Source organism: Arachis hypogaea, chromosome 19 (assembly GCF_003086295.3).
Source record: "Arachis hypogaea cultivar Tifrunner chromosome 19, arahy.Tifrunner.gnm2.J5K5, whole genome shotgun sequence".
Taxonomy (NCBI): Eukaryota; Viridiplantae; Streptophyta; class Magnoliopsida; order Fabales; family Fabaceae; genus Arachis; species Arachis hypogaea.
The window spans coordinates 136,022,719-136,040,990 of NC_092054.1; the positions used below are offsets into that span (position 1 = coordinate 136,022,719).

The 18,272-nt window shown below is 34.0% G+C and overlaps 2 protein-coding genes across 4 annotated transcripts; both read right to left on the reverse strand.

Annotated features, from left to right (window-relative positions):
- Nucleotides 1-8,657: 8,657 nt before the first annotated feature.
- LOC112777542 (ethylene-responsive transcription factor ERF106) lies at nucleotides 8,658-9,541 on the reverse strand. Its single transcript, XM_025821945.3, has one exon. It carries the CDS (start codon nucleotides 9,539-9,541, stop codon nucleotides 8,933-8,935), a length of 609 nt encoding a protein of 202 aa, XP_025677730.1. The 3' UTR covers nucleotides 8,658-8,932.
- On the reverse strand, nucleotides 8,658-17,794 carry LOC112776831 (ATP-dependent 6-phosphofructokinase 4, chloroplastic). Of its 3 annotated transcripts, none has more exons than XM_072227050.1 (15): nucleotides 17,683-17,794; nucleotides 16,688-17,020; nucleotides 15,766-15,812; nucleotides 15,580-15,619; nucleotides 15,400-15,462; nucleotides 15,185-15,322; nucleotides 14,822-14,980; nucleotides 14,681-14,734; nucleotides 14,516-14,584; nucleotides 14,047-14,176; nucleotides 13,794-13,834; nucleotides 13,269-13,493; nucleotides 12,502-12,550; nucleotides 11,966-12,120; nucleotides 8,658-11,585 (listed from the first exon to the last, which is right to left on the reverse strand). In XM_072227050.1, exons 2-15 carry the CDS (start codon nucleotides 16,919-16,921, stop codon nucleotides 11,439-11,441), a joined length of 1,551 nt encoding a protein of 516 aa, XP_072083151.1. In that variant the 5' UTR covers nucleotides 16,922-17,020; nucleotides 17,683-17,794; the 3' UTR covers nucleotides 8,658-11,438. The 3 variants fall into 3 exon arrangements, with proteins under 3 accessions (XP_072083151.1, XP_072083150.1, XP_025676877.1); XM_072227049.1 differs by having other exon boundaries at nucleotides 17,162-17,754; XM_025821092.3 differs by lacking the exon at nucleotides 17,683-17,794 and adding an exon at nucleotides 17,120-17,385.
- Between the last annotated feature and the right edge of the window lie 478 nt (nucleotides 17,795-18,272).

An 18,272-nucleotide genomic window follows, 5' to 3' on the forward strand; every position in this document is an offset into this window, starting at 1 on the left:
ACAGAACACTCTATTGCTAGAGTGAAGTTAAGGTTAGCATAAACAAAATCTCAAACAGTTAGTATGCTTAACAAAAACAAAGAAAAATTCTTAATCTAGATTATCACCTACTTAATCATGGTCAATCTAAATCAATCCCCGGCAACGGCGCCAAAAACTTGATAAGGGAAAATTGATTCCACACAAACTAACCGGCAAGTGTACCGGGTCGCATCAAGTAGTAAAACTCACGAAAGTGAGGTAGATCCCACAGGGACTGATGGATCAAGCAACTTTAGTATGGTGATGAATTTAGTTAAGCCGATATTGATGAATTGAGTGAAATTGGATTAACGGAAAGTAAATTGCACGAAATCTAAAGTGCAGAATGTAAAGAGCTTGAAATCTAAATGGCAAGAGACTTAAATTGCATGAAAATTAAATTGCAAGAAAAGTAAATGACTGGAATCTTAGATTGCAAGAAAGTAAAAGAGCATAATCTAAATAACAATGAAATTTAAATTGCATAGAATTTTAAATGGGATTTGGGTGCAGGGAATGACTGAAGATAGTAAACAATTGCAAATGAAAGTAAATTCAAAGAGATCTAAATTGAAAAAAATCAAAGAAAGTGACTCATTAGGGATTGGAGATATCATAATCCATCATGAATCAAATGGGTCTCAACTCCTTTCTCAATCATATGAGTAGATCTATGGCGGATTGAAATTGATTGGATCCCAATTCCTTGGCAATCCAATCTCTCTAATCACAATCAATCTTACCAATTCCTTGATCTAGTTGTCATGAGAAGAGGTTAAGTGCATATCTCTCATCCATAGGCCACACTAACTCTCAGGATCTCAATTCCTCCCGAATAGTGTTGATTAAGAGAGTAGTGAAGGATAGAGCTCCAATTCTAATATAGGTGCGTGATTCCCCTTCCGAGGCTCACACTCACATTCAATTGAATTAAACCCCCTTCCGGAGTGAGTAATTCACAATCAAAATAGAAGATATCCAATAGCTACACAATTGAATTAAGAAGAAGAAGGATTTCATTGATTCATTGAGATTACAATAGAGCTCATCTCCCTAATGAAATTGGGATTTAGTTCATCATTGCTCCAAATATACAACCAAAATGCAAAACTGGAAAAATAACTAAGTACAAAGAATAGGAAAGAAAAAGAAATAAAGCCACCAGCCAGACGAAAGTAAAAATGATGTAAAGTTCCCCCCAAGTACAAAACTCTTTCCTATTTATACTAGTCCTTTGGCTCCTTGAAAGGCCTTCAACCATGCTTTCCGGATTAGGAAATGGGCTTTGTTGGATCAATCAGCTCCTAGAGGAAATTACAGCACTTTCATGAAAACAGAGGGCTCGTAAATCCATCTGTACGCGTCTGTCGCGCATACGCGTACCTCGGCAAATTTGGCATATCAACGCGTACGCATAATCTGCACGTATGCGTCAGCACTATTTTCAGCTCTTCTTCTTATCGGGCACATTATTGACACACACGCCTTCATATTTTCAGGTTGGCAACGTGTGTATTATTCTCCCTGGACTAAAACTTAGTGAAGGCGTTGCTAACTTGGTTTCCAACTTAGCAACGTGTTCTTTTACTCCCAGGAAGCCAAAATCTTGCAAAGGCGTTGCTAACTTGGATTCTAAGTTAGCAACGTATTCATGTTCTTTCTGGAGCCAAAGTTTCAATGGCGTTGCTAACTTGGTTTCCCAAATTAGCAACGTGTTTAAATGCCCATTTGAAGTATATATTGACAACTTGCAAGCATGAATTAGTGGCATCCTTCATTGCATTTCTATGAGCTAAAATCATTGGCGTTGCTAACTTGAATCCTAAGTTGCCCATGCCATCATAAACTTTTGCCCTCCAACCTCCATATTGAATTAAGGAAGGCGTTGCTAACTTGATGTTTTAAGTTGCCAACGCCTTCACATTTGGTTACCATCCTCCCATGTTGAATTAAGGAAGGCGTTGCTAACTTGAGAAATCAAGTTGCCAACGCCTTCATATGTTGATCATCATCCTCCCAGGTTAAAAATAGAAGGCGTTGCTAACTTGGAAAACCAAGTTGGCAACGTGTTCATAGTTGAAATAGTGAAGAAGTGGTGATGCTTCATGGGGAGGGCGTTGCTAACTTGGAAAACCAAGTTAGCAATGTGTTCATGTTTAGATTAATGAAGGCGTTGCTAACTTGAAATCTCAAGTTGGTAACGTCTTCAATGTTGGAGTAATGAAGGTGTTGCTAACTTAAATTCTCAAGTTGGCAACGTCTTCAATTCTTAAGTAAGGAAGGCGTTGGCAATGCCCAATCTTGAGTTGGCAACACCTTCAATGGTCTCCTCTTTACTCCAGGGCTCTCTGCTTCATCACCTATCATCAATCAAAGGACTTGCATCAAGGTTTTGCTATAATCACAAGGTATTTGCATCATTCATAACATCAAGCAAAATTTGCATAAAACCTTATGAAAAAGCACATAAATACCCATGTCTGATTGAACTAAGTGATGCATGAAATTCTAATCCAATTACTTACTTATTATACAAGAAAGTGCATAAATCTAAGTAAAAATGAATGAAAAAGGCTTGCGAAACTAGTCTAAGATGACTTGTCATCATCTAGTAACTAAGGATTACAGAAATATGATAAACTAGTCTTGTAGTGCGAAGATCCACTTCTGGGCCCACTTGGTGAGTGTTTGGGCTGAGCTTGAGTGTCTCCCACGAGCTAGTGTCCCTTAGAGGCGTTGAACGCTGGCTAGGGACTCCCTTTTGGGTGTTGAACTCCAGTTTCTCCCCTGTGAGCGCTTGATGCCAGGAATAGGGCTGGTAGCTGGCATTGAACGCCATTTTTAGGCCTTCATTTCCGAAGCAAAGTATGGACTATTATATATTTCTGGAATGCCCTGGATGTTAGCTTTCCAAATCCGTTGAGAGTGCGGCATTTGAACTTTTGTAGCTCTAGAAACGCTCCTTCAAGTGCACGGAGGTCAGATCCTGACAGCATATGCAGTCCTTTCTCTGTCTCTAAATCAGAATTTTACTCAGGCTCCTCAATTTCAGCCAAAAAATACCTGAAATCATCATAAAACACACAAACTCAAAGTAGAATCCAAAAATGTGAATTTTGCACTAAAACCTATGAAAACATAATAAAACTTAAACAAAACATAATAAAAACTATATGAAAATGATGCCAAAAAGTGTATAAAATATCCGCTCATCAGCCACATCTTTAAACAGAGAATTCAGAGGCTCATGTCGGATGGAATTCTTGGACCCCTAAATTTGGCGGACTTTGATGTCTACATTGAGTGCATAAAGGGAAAAATGACAAATGAAAGGAAATTAGGTGCTGAGAGAGCTAAAGATGTCTTAGAACTGATACCTACCGATATATGTGGCCCATTCCCTACTGTCTCTTAGAATAGACAATGGTATTTAATTACATTCATAGATGATTACTCTCATTACGGGTATCTATATTTAATTAATGAAAAGTCCCAAGCCTTGGATGTTTTCAAGTCTTTCAAAGTTGAAGTTGAACTTCAACTTTGGGAAGAAAATTAAAGCTGTCAAATCTGATCGTGGTGGTGAATACTACGAAATATATGACAGTTCAGGTGAGCAACGTCTCGGGCCTTTCGCTCTTTTCCTAGAGGAGTGCGGTATTGTTCCGCAATACACCATGCCAGGCAAACCTAGCATGAATGGTGTTGCAGAGTGAAGGAACCGAACTCTTAAGGACATGGTGAAAAGTATGATTAGTCATTCTTTCTTGCCTGAATCACTCTGGAGAAAAATCTTAAAGATCATAGTGTACATTCTTAATAGGATGCCAACCAAAGCAGTTAACAAAATCCTTTATGAAATTTGGACTGGGAAAAAGCCCAATATAAAGCATTTGCACATTTGGTGATGTCCAGCTGAGGCGCGACCTTATAGGCCACATGAAATAAAATTGGACTCAAGAACAATTAGTTGCTACTTTGTTGGTTATGCTGAGTGTTTACGGGGTACAAATTTTATAATCCTGCATCAAGGTCTATTTTTGAAACGGAAAATGCAAGATTTCTTGAGGATGTTGAGTTTGGGGGGAAGAAAATACTAGGAATGTTACTTTTGATGAGGATTCTGTAACTGATAATGATTAGGTCTTTGTACCTATTATTGTTCAAGAAATAGTTATAGTACAAGAGCACAATGAGAATCATATTGTAGATCCAGTTACAATACAAGAGAACAATGAGAATATCATTGTTGCTCAAGATACTGCTACAGCATAGAAAAATAATGAGAATCCTCCTCAACCCCAACCCATACAGCAAGCTCAACAACCTCAAGAAGTGCCATTAAGGAGATCCAACAGAGAAAAGAGAAGTGCAATTTCAGATGAATATGCAGTCTATCTCCAAGAATATGAGGATGGCATTGGTTTGACAGGAAATGACCCAATCAATTTTCTTCAAGCCATGAAAAGTTCTAACTCTGAAAAGTGGATCAATGCCATGAAAGAAAAGATGAAGTCTATGAAAGACAATGACATTTGGGATCTCATAAAATTACCTGAAGGTGTAAAACCAATTGGTTGTAAATGGATATTTAAACCAAAAGAGATTCTAAGGGTAATGTCGAGAGATATAAAACTCGTCTAGTCACTAAAAGCTTTACTCAAAAGGAAGGCATAGACTATAAAGATACTTTCTCTCCGGTATCATCGAAAGACTCTTTTAGAATCATAATGGCACTAGTAGCTCAATTTGACTTGGAACTACATCAGATGAATGTAAAGACAGCGTTTCTCAATGGTGACATTGATAAAACGATGTATATGGTATAATCAAACAATTTTGTATCAGGCGATTCAAAATCTATGGTTTGTAAGTTAAAGAAATCCATCTATGGTCTCAAACAAGCTTCCCGTTAATGGTATCACAAGTTTCATCAAGTCATTACCTCATATAGTTTTGAGGTAAATATCATAGATGAGTGTGTATACCGCAAGTTCAGTGGGAGTAAATACATCTTTTTGGTCTTATACGTTGATGACATTTGACTTGCCAGTAACGATATAGGCTTGTTGCATGAAATTAAGAAATTTCTATCGAACAAATTTGAAATGAAAGATCTTGGTGATGCCTCTTTTGTATTAGGAATCGAGATACTAAGAGATCGCTCTCAAGGTATGCTTGGATTATCACAAAAGAACTATATCGAAAAGATTTTAAGTAGATATGGCATGAAAATTTGTAGACCAATGGACACACTCGTAGCTAAAGAAGACAAGTTCAGTCTCAAGCAATGCCCTAAAAATGATCTTGAGAGGACAACAATGCATGATAAACCTTACGCATCAGCACTAGGGAGCTTAATGTATGCTCAAGTCTGCACATGTCCTGATATATCATTTATAGTGGGAGTGTTGGGTAGATACTTGAGCAATCCGAGCATGGATCATTAGATAATTGTTAAACGCGTAATGCGTTATCTAAAGAGAACAAATGATTACATGCTTACTTATCAGAGATCAAAAAATTTGGAGATCATTGGGTACTCTGATTCCGATTTTGCGGGATGCTAAGATAGTAGACGCTCTACTTCAGGCTGTATCTTTATTTTGGCTGGAGGAGCTATTGCATGAAAGTCTAACAAACAGACTCTTGTAGCTTCCTCAACAACGGAGGCAGAATACATTGCTTGCTTTGAGGCATCCAAACATGACATATGGTTGTGAAACTTTGTCACTGAACTTCATATAGTAGATGACATTGAAAAGCCATTGAAGATATTCTGTGACAACAAGTCAACAGTACTATACTCCAATAACAATAAGAGCTTGACAAAATTGAAGTATATAGACATCAAGTTCTTAGTTGTCAAGGAGAAAGTTCAAGAAAAACAGATTTTAATAGAATATATAGGAATAGAGTATATGCTAGCAGACCCATTAATCAAGGGATTGATCCCTAATGTCTTTCATGAGCACACTACTCGGATGGGTGTCAATATTTGTGATGCCTTGATTTAGTGGGAGTTTATTTTATACTATATGTCCTATGACAGATATTGAATTATTTTCTGCAGAATTAAGTTGATGGTTTATTTCATGTTATGTGAAATGTTCATTTTGTAATATTTGTTTTGTGTTTGATCTCAATAAAGTTTTAAAGTTGGACTAGTTGGAAATAGACATGCATGAGATCACTTGACATGTAATTTCTATATTACTCATCCAAATTTGATCTATGTCGTTAATTATATTAGGATGGTGATTGTCGTGGTTCAGTCACGACATTAATGTAATAAAAGCTGCGGTGATTCCATATCTAATATATGAGACGGACCAGATTGTTAATGTAATAAGGGAAATAGCATTCAGATGCGCGTATAAAGTTTATAAAATGTGATTATGTCAAGAAAGAATATATGTATAGCCCAAGTGGGAGGTTGTTAGGAAATTATTTAATTTTCTAATTTGTTTGTGGGTAATACATATATTAATTATAATCACAAATTATGCTATTTCAAATTAAATGACTTATATAATGGTGATCTCATTTATTGTTATAAATACTAAATTGAATAAATCATAATTATTTTTTATTTGGAATTAAATAAGAACAAAATCAGATATTATCTTTTGGACTTTAGATAATTATCTTTTGAATTTTAGATATATTATTTTTTAGATTTTAGATACCATTTTTATTTGGGATTTAGGGTTTAATGGGTGCCATGCTCAAATATAAATAGTGTCTCTAGGGTTTCGGTCCCCAATATACCAAAAGCTGCCTCAGCAACTATTTCCCTATCAGAGAAGTTGCAATTCAACCACCCAGGAATACAGAAGGTTTTGGTTGAGAAAGACTGAAACAACCCTTACATCAATTTCTGATTTTTAGTTTCTAATTTCTATAAGTAAAGATACACTTTTGCATTATAATATATTTTTAAAAATTTAATATGGATGACCTAGATTAATAAAATAATTCATTCCAACATAGCCTATTAAAAATTTAGACTTTTAAAATAGTTTGAGCCTAAACTTATTTTCTATCAGGTTGAACTAAACCAAGCAAAACACAAGCCAGTCCGCAAATTCCTGGTAGGTCGCCTGACTTTTTTCTACTCTGTTTCATCAAATCCCTTGCTTGCAATAACTTGTCTTCGTTGCAAACGAGTTTTTTCATTACTTACGAAATGCTTAGGGAACTCCGATCCCATACATATTCATTCGAAGAATCAGAATCATCATCTTTTGTATCCTCAACAACTTTTTCTTCATCAAGAGGGAGAGCACTATCTTCTTCTTCAGAGGAACTGACTTTGATACAAGGCCACTTTCTGGGCTATCTCTTGTTCCTCTTTTTCCTATTGCATCATTTAAAAAATTCATATCCATCATAAACTTGCCAATTGCAACGTAGTAGATGAATATCTTCCTTACGTTTTCGATGAATTAGGGTTAGAGTTTTAAATTATAGCACTTACTCTATAAAAATGTTAAAATATCTTCACATAAAAATATTTGTATTAAAAGTGTGAGTTATTTGTTTAGTTACATTTTAAATAAAGATAATATTTTTATTACATATCAAAATCAAATTCTACAATTCATCATATAATAATAAAAAATAACTTCACATAAAAATAATTATAAAATATTTATTAAAATATCCACCTTAAATTATAGCCCCTTTTTATATGGGTGACTTTTTGATAGATTCTCCAAATTTGTTTAGATAAACTTAAAAACAAAATCTGTTTTTAAGTAATTGTTTTAAAAATTGAAAAAAAAGAGTATAAAGTAATCTGATGGAGAATTTATAGCTTCTTTTACTTTTGCCCGAAAAATCCAAATCCGCACTATCCATAATTAAAAATGTCCGTGCCAACCAAGTTGGATTGGTCCGATAATTAGTTCACTAGTCTGCTTAAACAAGTGTCAGAGTTCGAATTTTGCTTTATGCATGCAGCAAATGGCCCACAACGGATTAATTCTTGGTCTGTCGAACTAAGAGATACAGTAAAAAACAAAAAAAAGAAAAAAAATCCCCATGCCAATGGACTCTCGTGTAGCATAGCCCCACAAAGAAAATTAGTAGTTGGCAATTACTTCGTTATCTTCTGAAAATTAGAGTTCTTTTTTATATATAACTCTATCCAAATAAAAGAGGAAGGAGCGCTAATACAGTACCAATTGTTTATTAATCTACCCTATTTAGTAGGGCCGTCAAGAATAGACTAACAGAAAATATCAGAGAATAACTTAAATTTTTACAGAAATCTGTAATATATGAAAGATGATAATTTATTCTATAAATTTGTAAAGATACTGGAAACATTGCATTAATTATTTAATGAAAGCAAAACCCATACTACTATTCAATGTAACATACAATCATGGGTAAAATATTATGGAGTAACAACATCGTTGATAAATCTAAGAGTAACTTAGAAGTTAGAAATCACCCTTATGGTATGTGGACCTGAAACAAGTGAAACTTCACTCTATCCTCCTCAATTACAGGATATACTATCTTTTTAGCTTTTTAGGTGTATGCTTCAAGTTAAAAAGAAACAAGGGACATAGTTACATTATTTAATCCACATAATACGTTGCTCTTCATTCATAGTGAATGAAAACTTCACAAAAATACTAAATTGCACATTCATGGAAAATTTTAGTACATATTGCACATTTCTTTAGCAAACAAAAGTAAAGAATGACTATAACCTATAAAAGTTGAAAAGGAGAAGATAATGCAATCATTGAAAAATGAGATTTGTACATAACATTTGTGGCAGATATATGTTCATGTTCACATTCTATGTAACAATAAACAAAAATATATCAATACAACATTCACAAAATATTATGTTCAAATAACATTACTCGATGAAATTGAATATCAATTCTCTCTACACTACTCTTCTCTTTTTCCTACCACAAACATTAGGCTTTGGTTCAGATTCACCAGCCTCAAGAGGAAAATTGAGAATTGCTTTTTGACCCCTCATCCTAAAGGCAGCAAAATCATAAGCCTTAGCAGCATCAATCTCACTATCAAATGTGCCTAGCCACACTCTCGAGCCTTTTCTCGCCGGATCGCGAATCTCAGCAGCGAACTTTCCCCACGGCCTTCTCCTTACTCCTCTGTAGTGCCTAAACGTAGCTTCTACCTTCTCTTCCACAGAATCCAACATTGTTGGTTCAACCGAAGTATCCGAATTCTTGATTATTTCCTCCTCCGAGGGGCTTTGTGCAATAATGACATTGTTTTGATCAGCAGCGACTTCCTTAGCATCAAAGCTACTACTACTTTGTTCAAAGAAATATGAATCCAAATCCAAGAATTGGTGGTAGTCGAGTTTTGGTGATTCCAAAGGGTGTTCTAATTCTTCAATTTTCACTAGAGGAATGAGATTGGTGGTGCTAGTGAAGTATGAATCTAAGGCATTTTTATTATTATCACCTAAGAGATGTTGCCTTAAGAGTTCTAAACTTGAAATTTCTTGAGATGCTGTCATAGTGTATCTGTGTTTGAATTGGATTTTTATTTGTGGAATGTGTGGAGAGAAGTGGCATTGAAACTATGATATTTATGCATATAAGAATACTCCAGTCCCCACATTTTGTGATATAAATTGATTGATGATAGTGTTATCAGCTCATCAAGTTGTTGAGGAAAATTAAATGGACTTTTTTTATGGCACACGGATTTCACTAGGGAGTTTTTTTTTTTTTCTTTTTAAAAAAAAAATATTACGTTAAGAGACAGTGCATCTTATCCAAATTATTGGATGATCATGGTTATGTACTTTGTCATGGGGCCCGATACGTATATGCAACTTGTTTTTTTGGTTACTGTATAAGCAACTTGTTTGAATATTAACAAATTATTATTGATTTATACCCAAAAAAAAAAAATATTGATTTAGACATAATTATAAATATCTTGCCGTACTACTGCCAAAGAATTTAAGTTTTTGAATATTAAACCTTATCTAGAATAATAATAATAATAATAAATTTTGGTTAATTTTTCTTTACAGAAAATAATAGTATCATGATTAGCATAGTAAGATTTATTTTTCGGGATAAAATATTCTAAGAAAAATTTAAACAATGATTAATATAATTAAACAATATAAGACAATATATATCGTAAATGATATAATAACTATATCAAGCCTCATCAATTGTTGTGTCCACAAGGTGCTTTCAATGGACTATCTTCATTTAACAAAGAGAAAAGAGGGGGGAAACTGATGAATAATAAATCAGGATATTTTATGTTTGGTTATTTTAAAGATAATAATTGTTTTACAAAATATTTAAGAAATTATATTTTCTTTTCACATTTATTTAGCTTTTTATTTAGTGTTTTATATTACTTAAATAAAAATGTGTTATCTTGTTGATTAATTTTTTTATTTTAAATATCAGTTTTTACTTTTTAGAAGGAAAAATACTAAATGACTATCAGAATTTATTATTTTTTACTTAAGGATGGTAGATTACGTAGGATGGTAGGATACCCATTTACGAGAGTCTCAACTTGTAAGCTGTTGTGTTGCAAAGAGTTGCTAGAAACAGCAACTTGCGTTAAGACAAAGTGGGGCATCAAAAAGTTGGTTTTGGTTATGGTTTGTACTATCTACAAAAGATCGCAATCAAGAAAAGATTGCTGTTTACAAGGGTACATCTGGAGCCTTATCATTCTTCAACTTGCTGTATTTAAATCAAATCACACCATGGGGCCCTTATAGTTGAATAATGGAGACTCTTTCACTGGACAATTAACCAAATCTAACCAAGATGAGATGAGAAGAGAAGAGAAGCCTTTGACTTTTAGGGCTTCACCTCCTCCGAATAATTGCTCTCTAACTAGTATTATAATTTGATAGATTTTCTTCCGTTTTTCTTTTTGTATTCAAGAATGTAACAAAATATTAAAGTAACATATATTATAAATAAAAGGTTTCTTGGATGTGAGAGGAAATAGTTATTTAGTCAAATACTTAACCTTATCGAAGTTGAAGTGTGAATTAGGGCACATGATAAGATGGTGTTTTGCAAAGAGAGTTTTCTCATGAATGATGCATATAAGTTGCCACTAGTTGAGCATGTTCAAATTTGAAACACCAGTTACATTAAAAAAAAAAAGAAAAAAGAAAAATACTCAAAGTCTGAGCTGACGTTTCAACAAATACAACAAACATATAGCTATTACTAAGTAGTGGAATTTCACACTAAAAAGAATAGTGGCAAACCATATGGTGGTAGTGTCCAATTACAGCCAATACCACTATATGTTAATGCATCATCTGTTATCTGAAAGCTCATCAAAATTCACAGCACTGAGTTAACATACAAATGAAACCTAAAATAGAGATCTGTTGCTACTCATAAATATGAGAAAACCTATATCGAGGTAATATTCAGACTATCGATACCTTGGACAACTCCTTCTAGATCAGAGGAAATGAAACTAGGTTGATTTGTAGATGCAAGAAGTCTAGCCCACATTCTACCTGTCAGCTCAACCGTCTTTTGTTTCTCTGTCACACGCTGCAACAAGATGTTATATAATCATCAGCCGGCATGCTACCTAACATAATGTGGGAGCATATAACATACTAACACATATCATGAACAAAGGTAAAACATAATGTCCAGTAACCTAGGAAGTGCAGCACATCCTATTAGGTTAATAAACATTTAAACTGCATCATCTCAATCTTGCATGCCCTTACATAAGGTGTTTGTGTTGAATTTTTTACAAAATGATTAAATTTTCAGTTCTCTTGGTAAGGTTGTAGTGTTAGGTAGAGGAGATAGATTACATGGTGAACTTAAGAATAGTACAAGACTCCAGTAGCATAAACTTTAGTAATGGAAGTAATTAGTTGGATGCAGATGATCTAATTCTAATGAAGTGGTCAACTTACAGAAATAGGGATATAAGCATGTCTACTATTCACAGGGCCAACGGTGAAGCCAGTATATCCAGCCATAGCTCCATGAACAACACTATGAGCAAGTAGAGTGCAGTATATGTTGTCTGCGGCATTACTCGGAATAGCTCGAATCATGTATGTTGGATCTATAAGAGTAACACAAATGAAACTTTTATGATGAAGACAAAATCAATGAAAATTTTAAAATTAAGTTCTTAAAAATGATAACATTATTATGTTAAAGTAATAAACAAAACTTAAAACGGTTCCTTTGTTGAAAATAAATGATACAAAATATAAGAAAATGGAAAAAATTTTAATTCTGAATTTCAAGCTTGCTTGCTTTTATTTAGGGGTTTTGAAATTCCAATTAACCAAAACTAAAAGGCAAACAGGAAAAATAAGATGCCGTTCTGGTTATTCAAGAATAATTATGAAAGAATAATCTTATAGCTGTTTGTTTTCCTGGTTATTCTTGCATAATTACAATAAAATAGAAAAGTTTTATAGGAAACTCAGGAACATACCTATATATTTCATATTAATTGGCATCTTTTGAGCCTTTGTGAAATGGTCCTATAACAAGTAAGCAATATATTTAGAAGCAAACTGAAAAACTTAAAAGGTGAACAAAACAATGTTGGCAACCTCAAGAAAAATGAAAGGAAATATTTAATAACCCTCCGTGAAGGACAAATTCAAATTCCAAAATTATTCTTTCAAAATCATTCATCATTTCCTCTATTATGGGAGTGAATACTTTCCTATGAACTGAGCTAATGAGAAAAAAAAAATTCATAAGCAAAAACTGATAGAGTTCTAGACTACAATGACAAGTCAAGATAGCATGCACAATTGCACTTCAACAAATTTCCCCTCTCAAAGAGGTCACACACTTCAATCTCAAGATCAAAAAGAAGAGGGGGGGGGGGGGGGGGGGGAACATGCAAGATTAATTTAGCAAGGAAAGTGCAAAAGATTTTAATTAGCTTCACCATATGTAACTGATCTATTAGCAAATTGACTGATGCCATCAGGCATCAGCATAAATCTAGTTTTAAGAAAAATATATTGAAAACCATCTTTGGAATGGATACCTTAACTCGGACCACACATATTGAAAATTCTACAATCAGAACTGGAAAAGATCACAAATTTTCTGCAGTCGTGTCAATTATATTTAGAGATATCATATCTATGGTCCAAGTAAGTATACATATCTGAGAATATTATATATGTAAAATCTGTGAAGAGAACATAAGGAACAGAAGGAAAGATATATGATATAGTATACCTTGATCTTATCAGATAACCAGGGACCAACATCAAGAAGTAGCCTGTTCCCAGATGCATCCTTTTGATTGACTGCAGGCACTTCTGCGGCAACATATTCTTGACCTGCACCTTCTGCTATGACAATAACTAAATGTCCATTCTCTTTCAACCTCTGATCAAGAAACTCATACAGCCCACCTCTCCCTTCCAAATAAAAGGGAGATTCTGGAATCAAGCAGCAATCCTGTTAGAACTCTTGCTATTAGCAGGCATTCTTTAGTCATTATTTAAATTTTGAAAAAATGGTAACAACTAATGGCAATTTGAACTCCTTTGGGACCATTTAAAAATAGACTTTAATATCAAAAGGAAAGAAATATTTTTACGGAAAACTATTAAAGAGCTTCAAGCCAAAGAAAATCACCAATACATCTCTATTGTCATCATCATCATCATAATTAAAAAAAACACAAATTTTATGCTAACAAAGGAATAAGTTGACCAATGACAATCAACAAATTCTGAGACTGGGAAGATGCCTTACCACGTCTCGGCTAGCCAAAGTTGCAAACATGGCAATGAAACCTGCAGATGGAAGCCTGTAAAGTCTATCTCTGAAATGAGAAATAGGATTCTTAAAGTTCTAAATACCAATATTTCATTAAACACATCAAGTTTCCACTCTGTCATTTAAAAGAAAAAATTATTTGGAAAATTAGAAATTATGATAAAAAAGAAAGGGGGGGGGGGGGGGGAGAAGCAAAATAGAGCATCTGAAAGTATTGCTTAATGTCTACCACTATATCTGCCCATTAGCTTAACAATTCCAACTCCGTTTTCAACACTTTCAACTTCAACATGAGCAGCGTTGATGGCTCTCTGGGCTTCTTCTACAGCAGTATCAAATCCAAAAGATTTGTCAATAACCTGAAGCCAAACAAGTAAAATATTACAAACAGGGAGGGCTTCATCTGTCTCAATATATATATAAATGTTTACATGGAAAAAATAATTGATGAGTAGATTAATATCTCCGAGTTTACACACAAATGTGAACAAAGCATAATGACATCAATAGTATACAGTAATTAGACCATTGTTAAGTTCCTATTAAAATATAAAACGAGGAGATACAATTACTGAATACATACAACACAGAGCCAAATCTCAGGTAAAAAATTATTACATATCACACACACACACACAGAAGCAACAAACACTTTTCCAAAGGGTGCAAAACTTATATATATTATAACTAAGACTTACAGCAATATCATTATCAATTGTCTTTGGAATTCCAGCCACAGCGACGTGAAGACCACGTTTTTCAACTTCCTTCATAGAAAGATGCTCATATTACAACATACTATCATGGAACTACATCATTGAGTAGATGAAAGCCATGTGTAATTTAAGAGAGAAATCAATTACCTCATATATGCGTGCTGCTCCTCTTTGGGTTCCATCACCTCCTATAATGTATACCTAACATGCACAGATAAAATTTCCCTTTTGTTCAGATATTATGTCTACAATCTGTTCATATACTAAATTAATATAACAAGTAACCACCTGATTTATTCCACGGTCTGCAATGTTATCAACTATCTTCTGTGTATCATGTCCTCCTCGAGATGTGCGGAGAAGGGTGCCACCACGTTTATGGATATCATTAACCACTTTAGGAGTCAATCTCACGGTATTTTTTGAATAAAACCCTCTATATCCTTCCTAAATCATTTTGAAGAGCAACATGGTAACTAATAGGAACTCAAGCAATGGACATAAAAGAAATGGGGAAACTATCATGTTACATTCAAAAACTCAGATAAGAAATTCAAATTAAAATGATTCTAAGAAGTTGGTCCAACAGAAAAATCTTAAAGCAGTATATTTGTTAGATAGCCAGAATTATACAACTTCTGCAAAACTCACTTCAATCCCAAGTATATCCTCAACGCCATACATGTTGTTTAAGCCACATACAATCTCCCTAATCACCGTATTGATTCCTGGGCATAATCCTCCACAAGTCACTATGCAAGCACGTACTTCTTCCGGCTTGAAATAAACCTAATATTAGAAGATGCAGTTATCAGCTCCAAAATCTAAATACTATAAATTGACACATACATTTTCATGTTTTATACCTTTTCTCGAGGTCCAGCACGCCGAAAATGAACCCCTCTAGGGTTATCTTTTCGAATGACAATCTGAGATATGAAGCATGGTGAGAAATACAGAGATAAGAAAAAGAATGGGGTATCAGTGATTCAGAAAAGAAAAAGAAAAGAATTCATGAAAAAGAACTGGGAGATTGTGTCACTTACATTTTGTGCAACCACATCTTCTTGGCTTACAAAAGTATTCCTTAGAGTATAAAACAATTAAAAGAAGTAAAGATTAAGCCATAAGAAGAAACATAAAGTTTGAAATTAGGGAAAAAAAAGTTAGGATAAACTTTGAAGTTACGAATCACAAAGTTAAAACAAAAATGCAAAGCAGAATAGACTTACTTTACAATTGAATAAGCTTGGCTGCTATGCAATGGGTTTGGATAGGACTGCAAAAAAGGAATTAATGCTTTAAGTATCAACAGTCATCAATATGGTAAGAAAAGAAAAATCATTAAGAAAAGAAAGGGAAGTGCACATTATTTGAAGGGTTAAAAAAAAATCTTGAAACAACTAAATTGCTTAACAAAAGGAAACTAAACACTAAAGATACCTCCCATCCCTATCCGAAACATCTTAGGTTTTAAGTCCTATTATTAGTAGTTTCAAAAATAAGAACCATAGGCATAGAACTTTAAGCATTCTTCTATTGCGCTACAAGGTATAATATGTATTTTCTATTATGTTGTACTGAGCTGGATTCTGGATTCAGTAACCGAAGTCTCTTGTAAAGCGTATCAAAGTAAAGCAGCCTAGCCTAGCAAAGTTTATTTAGTCTAAGTTGACTGAAATATCTGTCATCAGGTAGTTAGAGATCATTCTAGATTACGTTGAGACAGTTAAGGGATGTCGCATCAGCTGATAAACATGCAAAGAGTGTTGTGAATTCATTTAGTATCAATCCATCTAAATAAAATTTCTCAGTTTCTCAATGTCTCTCTCTGCTCTGAGTGAATTCAATTGAGGTATCGAATTAAATTTCTCAGTGGAAACACGCAGCTAAAAATTTATTTAAATAATAAAGAAAAAAAATCCTACTTTGATCACAGGCTGAGAAGCATACAATATCATATCATATCATATCAAAGCATAGCAAATCATAGTGTACTTGTGCTACAGTAAATGCCTGAGCTTCATGTTTCTGTAAATGTGATATAACTAATCTGAAATGAATGTAAATATCAAACAATGAATAGGATCCATCCGAATTTGGAATCAACAAGATCATACATGGCAGCACATTTTCGCGGGAAAAATAAAGTACCGGCAAATTAGGGAGGAAATTGGTGAGGTGCGGCACGTCTTCGAGGACAAAATCGTCATTCTGGGATTGTTGAAGTGCTGCTGCGATTGGGCGATGATTTGGGCGGGAAAACAGCGGCGGCGGGTTGTTCCGGAGAAAGATTCCAGAGAGGGACGCTGTTTTTGGACGGAGAGAAAGTTGACTGAGAAAAGGAGAAGGAAGAGAGGAGGAGAGAGAAATGGTGGAGAGATCCATTGCCGAGAGAGAGAGAGCAAAGAGAAAACGTTCAACAACTTAAGCTGAAGCTGAAATTTCTAGTTGGAGTTCGTTACTTCTAGCTTCAGTTGAACCTCACTGAACCCAAAAAAAAAAAAGAAAACAACAACAAAGAATAATTTTACCATAAATTTACAGGTTACTGAGAAAAAATATTAAATAAATCCTTGAAAATACCTGCTTATCGTATTATCATGTTACTAGAAATCAAATTATTACCCGGAAAAAAAAGTTGAAGTTTTGCATAAGAGGTATATATTTATTCATGGAAAAGTCTAGGGGGCCAGCTTTGGCCCGCATGTAGCCAGCAGAGAAAGGTGAGTCATTGGATGAAATTTCACACCAATCTCACACCATTAGATCATCATTGATGGCTATTTGATGGTTACCAATCACAAAAATTGCTGGCCCCTGACATTTCTCTTTATTCATTTCTTTCCAACTCCAACAGGGTATACCCATTATTATCTTAATGCAAACACAATTATTAAATAAAAAAAAGGTTTTCACACAACGATAGAACACTGCAAATACAATTAAATGGCATTGTACTATTGTAATACTTTTGTGATAATGCATTAAACTTTAAGAAGAAAAAATAAATAAAATCAATAATGATAGTTTATATATGTTTCTACTTTCTACAGCAAAGGCCGAGATGGCCTATGATTTTTCACAAATATTATTACAGATTACAAAATGCTTAAGCTTGTACACCACAGATCAATTCATAACCATACTTCTGTTGGGTTAATGTATATATTTCTCATGGATTTATCACTTAAAATTTTAGAACTCTCTTCTTTCTTCTTGCAAGTGTTGATGATTGATTAACAATTTTTAAATTGGTTTGACTTCTTTTTCACTCCCATTTTGCTAATTACTTGAAAATTAAAATAGAACACAATTTTGATACATACACCATGTGAGAATACAAAATGAATTTTGATACACTTTGCCAAGTTGTAATTTGTAGTAAAAAAATTCAAGTCAAAGAATGATGCTTAATTTTTTTTTTTTTTGGTGACTAAGAATGATGCTTAATTGCTTATGCATGTTATCAAATTGGAATTTGATATAAGGTGCTACTATGTACCTAAGGAAAGCAAAGATAAATTTGATATGGTTACCATTACGGCATCACCGCTTAGCATGAGGCTTTATCTTCTCTCCATTTTTGCCTTCAAATTCTAACAATGAACGGAATAGAAAAAAATTATTACTCCATATTTCACGTCTCAAATGCACCAACCACTAAACCTTAGAATTTATGGCCACGAGTATTATACTAATATATTACCTCTCTTATACCAAATTAGGAGAAAGAAAT

Coding starts and splice junctions, on each gene's coding strand:
- LOC112776831 (XM_072227050.1), bottom strand. CDS start 16,921: ATGGATCTCTCCACCATTTCTCTCTCCTCCTCTCTTCCTTCTCCTTTT. Junction 15,463..15,579: donor AAGATGTGGTTGCACAAAAT/GTAAGTGACACA, acceptor TTCATATCTCAG/ATTGTCATTCGAAAAGATAA. Junction 13,494..13,793: donor CTTTGGCTAGCCGAGACGTG/GTAAGGCATCTT, acceptor GAGTTCTAACAG/GATTGCTGCTTGATTCCAGA.
- LOC112777542 (XM_025821945.3), bottom strand. CDS start 9,541: ATGACAGCATCTCAAGAAATTTCAAGTTTAGAACTCTTAAGGCAACAT.